General features: G+C 33.0%; 1 protein-coding gene across 1 annotated transcript; it reads left to right on the top strand.

Annotated features, from left to right (window-relative positions):
- Positions 1–772: 772 nt before the first annotated feature.
- Positions 773–1944, top strand: LOC110857111. The gene is made up of 4 exons (XM_022105715.2): positions 773–1031; positions 1182–1344; positions 1455–1566; positions 1652–1944. The coding sequence occupies exons 1-4, from the start codon at positions 982–984 to the stop codon at positions 1726–1728; spliced, it is 402 nt and encodes a 133-aa protein (XP_021961407.1). The 5' UTR covers positions 773–981; the 3' UTR covers positions 1729–1944.
- Positions 1945–2554: the final 610 nt, after the last annotated feature.

The raw sequence follows: 2554 nt of genomic DNA, 5'->3' as shown, positions 1-2554 counted from the left end.
ATATTTGATTACAGAGTGGAGGAAGTGTAAGATTATGAAGAGAATGAGACTAGTTCAAAGTTTTGCACCATTAAAAGCACACATTGGGAGTTTGTACTTTCTGAAGAGAAGTTCTCCACTTACATTCATATCCAACACAATGGGGTTAACGATCAATTTGTTACTAACATTCTAGATCGATGTTGCAAAAACATTAAGTGGCAATTTTTGTGTGAATTATGTAATAAATATTTAATAAAATGTGGAGCAGTATTGCTGATATTTATCTTTATTTGTTATTTACTGGCTATTAGCATCATCAACGAGACAAATATTTTTGCTACAATAATAAATTATTTAAAAAATTATTACGTTCTGATGCATGCAATGTAAACTTAATTTAGTTCAGATAAACTAAATTATGCATACGTATGTATATAAAATCTAAGGAGTTGTACGTGTTAGTTTTGTCCTTAAAACAATTTCATGTGGACATATTTACCTTGTAATTTGAGTGCATTTATTTTTCCAACGGGTCAGACTATTTTCTTAATGCGTAATAGAAACCTCGGAATTATCTTTCATTTGATAAGTTGCTAAATATATAGAGTTATGCAACCCGTTCATAAAAATCGTAGTGGAAAAATACTACGAATGTTTTTATGTCATGTTAGATACTTTATTCGCTGCACACAATTTTTCACCAACATAAATAGAAAGGGATTTCCGGGAATTGTATTTCGAGTGACCATAAAGCCTCGGATTTCAACCCTTTAACATTTCTCCTCTCGACTTCAGTTCTCATTACCACTCTGCATTCTCGACTTTAAACAACTCCATATTTTTAGCATCTCGCTACGTTACACGCAAACTTGTATAATCCAACATTTACTAAAAACAATACTAAATCAAACTTAAATATTTACAACCTAAATAAAATAGCACATTTTATCTAATTTGTGGAATTATCTGTAAAAGTACGTGAATAAGTTATCTTGTGAAATGGAATCAATTTTCACCTTTAACCAAGCAAATTATGTTGGACGTCTAGAGTGAGTATTCTCAATTATTTGCATTTTACTCAAATTTGGAAAGTTTTTTTATTTATGTCCTTTATCTGTAATAATTTTAGACAAATTCAGTATTTACATTTTTGTGAAATACTAAATATTGCATTTATTTATGTACTATTTTAAATCCAGGTCCAGCTTCCTTGCTGAAGTTTGTTGCATGGAGGAGGGAGTTTTGCAATCTGATCGCCACACGCCATACCTTCGCGTCATGCTGACGCAGGATGACGGGGCGACAATTATGGTGGCAATAGCTATCGGGAATTTTTACTACGTGGCAAAAATCCTATATCAGGTACATTACATTTGTAATTAATAACATCAAAATGAGCTGATTGTGATGCGAATTTTCCGAAATTGTGAACACAAATTAAAATTTGATGACATTTCTGGGTTGCTTGTTAGGTCGGGAATGTTTACTGCTTTCCAAGAGGAATGTTTGAGATCCGTCGCCGTAATCTACAGTTCCGGTCTTGGTCAAGTTATCCATACGACTTGTGGTTTATGTACGATTCTGGTAAGAAGACCAACCTTAAAAATTGGTGACTTAATAAACCATGAATTTGTGCCTTGTTTAAAAAAAATGATGTTTATTCTAATAGCCACATCTGATGAATCGAGTCCCAGATCCTGTCGGACTTCAGACTTGGAAGAGTCGATGCAAAACATGAGCATTTAAATTTGTATATTTAATTTAATTTTGTGATGTAGATACATATTTATAATATCTATTTATCTACGCAAATATCATATTTTACATACATATATTGTTTTATGTTATGCACTGATTAGTAATGATTGTAATATTTAAATATGTTTACTTGTAATTAAATACTTGCGTTATGTAATTGTTGGTACGTCTTCAACCTTCGTAATAAAACGCGTTATGTACATACCATGGCGATAAATATACTTGTCAATACACAGATTCATAAAAATTCTGAATCCTGTCGTATGGCGTGCCATTGCAGGGGTATTTGTTTTCTTTTCAAGCTTGTCAACTCTTTTAGTAATCCAACTGTCCCAAATATATCTAGTTTACCCCCTAAGCACATATATATGTATGCATATTCCTACGTCCATAAATATTCGTGTCAACAAGTAATCAAAGTTGATTTACATGGTTTCAAATGGTCGTCCTTCAGGATATGATTTGACAGTGATCTGAAAAAATAGATACTGTAAGTTAAGAACTCTTCTAGTACACAGATAAGCGACTTTAATTCAAAAATACCTTTTGATTCCGCACGATTCCTTGCATTCCACTGCACTCCTAATAATCTGATGAGCCACGAACATAAGAATTTCTTCATTTAAATTTTGCTACCGTTTGATGAAATATTCTCACCAGCTGGCACACTCTTAAAAACTCGGTGTTAATCGTCACCGAACGGTGTGCATATGTGACTTCACCAAATTGTGCTAACGTCTTTCACCGCAGGGTAAACAATCTAGCCGGGATGGAGACAAATTGTCACTGGTTGGTGTTAATTTTATCACTATTA

Source organism: Folsomia candida, unplaced genomic scaffold, assembly GCF_002217175.1.
Source record: "Folsomia candida strain VU population unplaced genomic scaffold, ASM221717v1 Fcan01_Sc018, whole genome shotgun sequence".
Classification (NCBI taxonomy): domain Eukaryota; kingdom Metazoa; phylum Arthropoda; class Collembola; order Entomobryomorpha; family Isotomidae; genus Folsomia; species Folsomia candida.
This window is presented reverse-complemented; position numbering and strand designations above follow the sequence as displayed.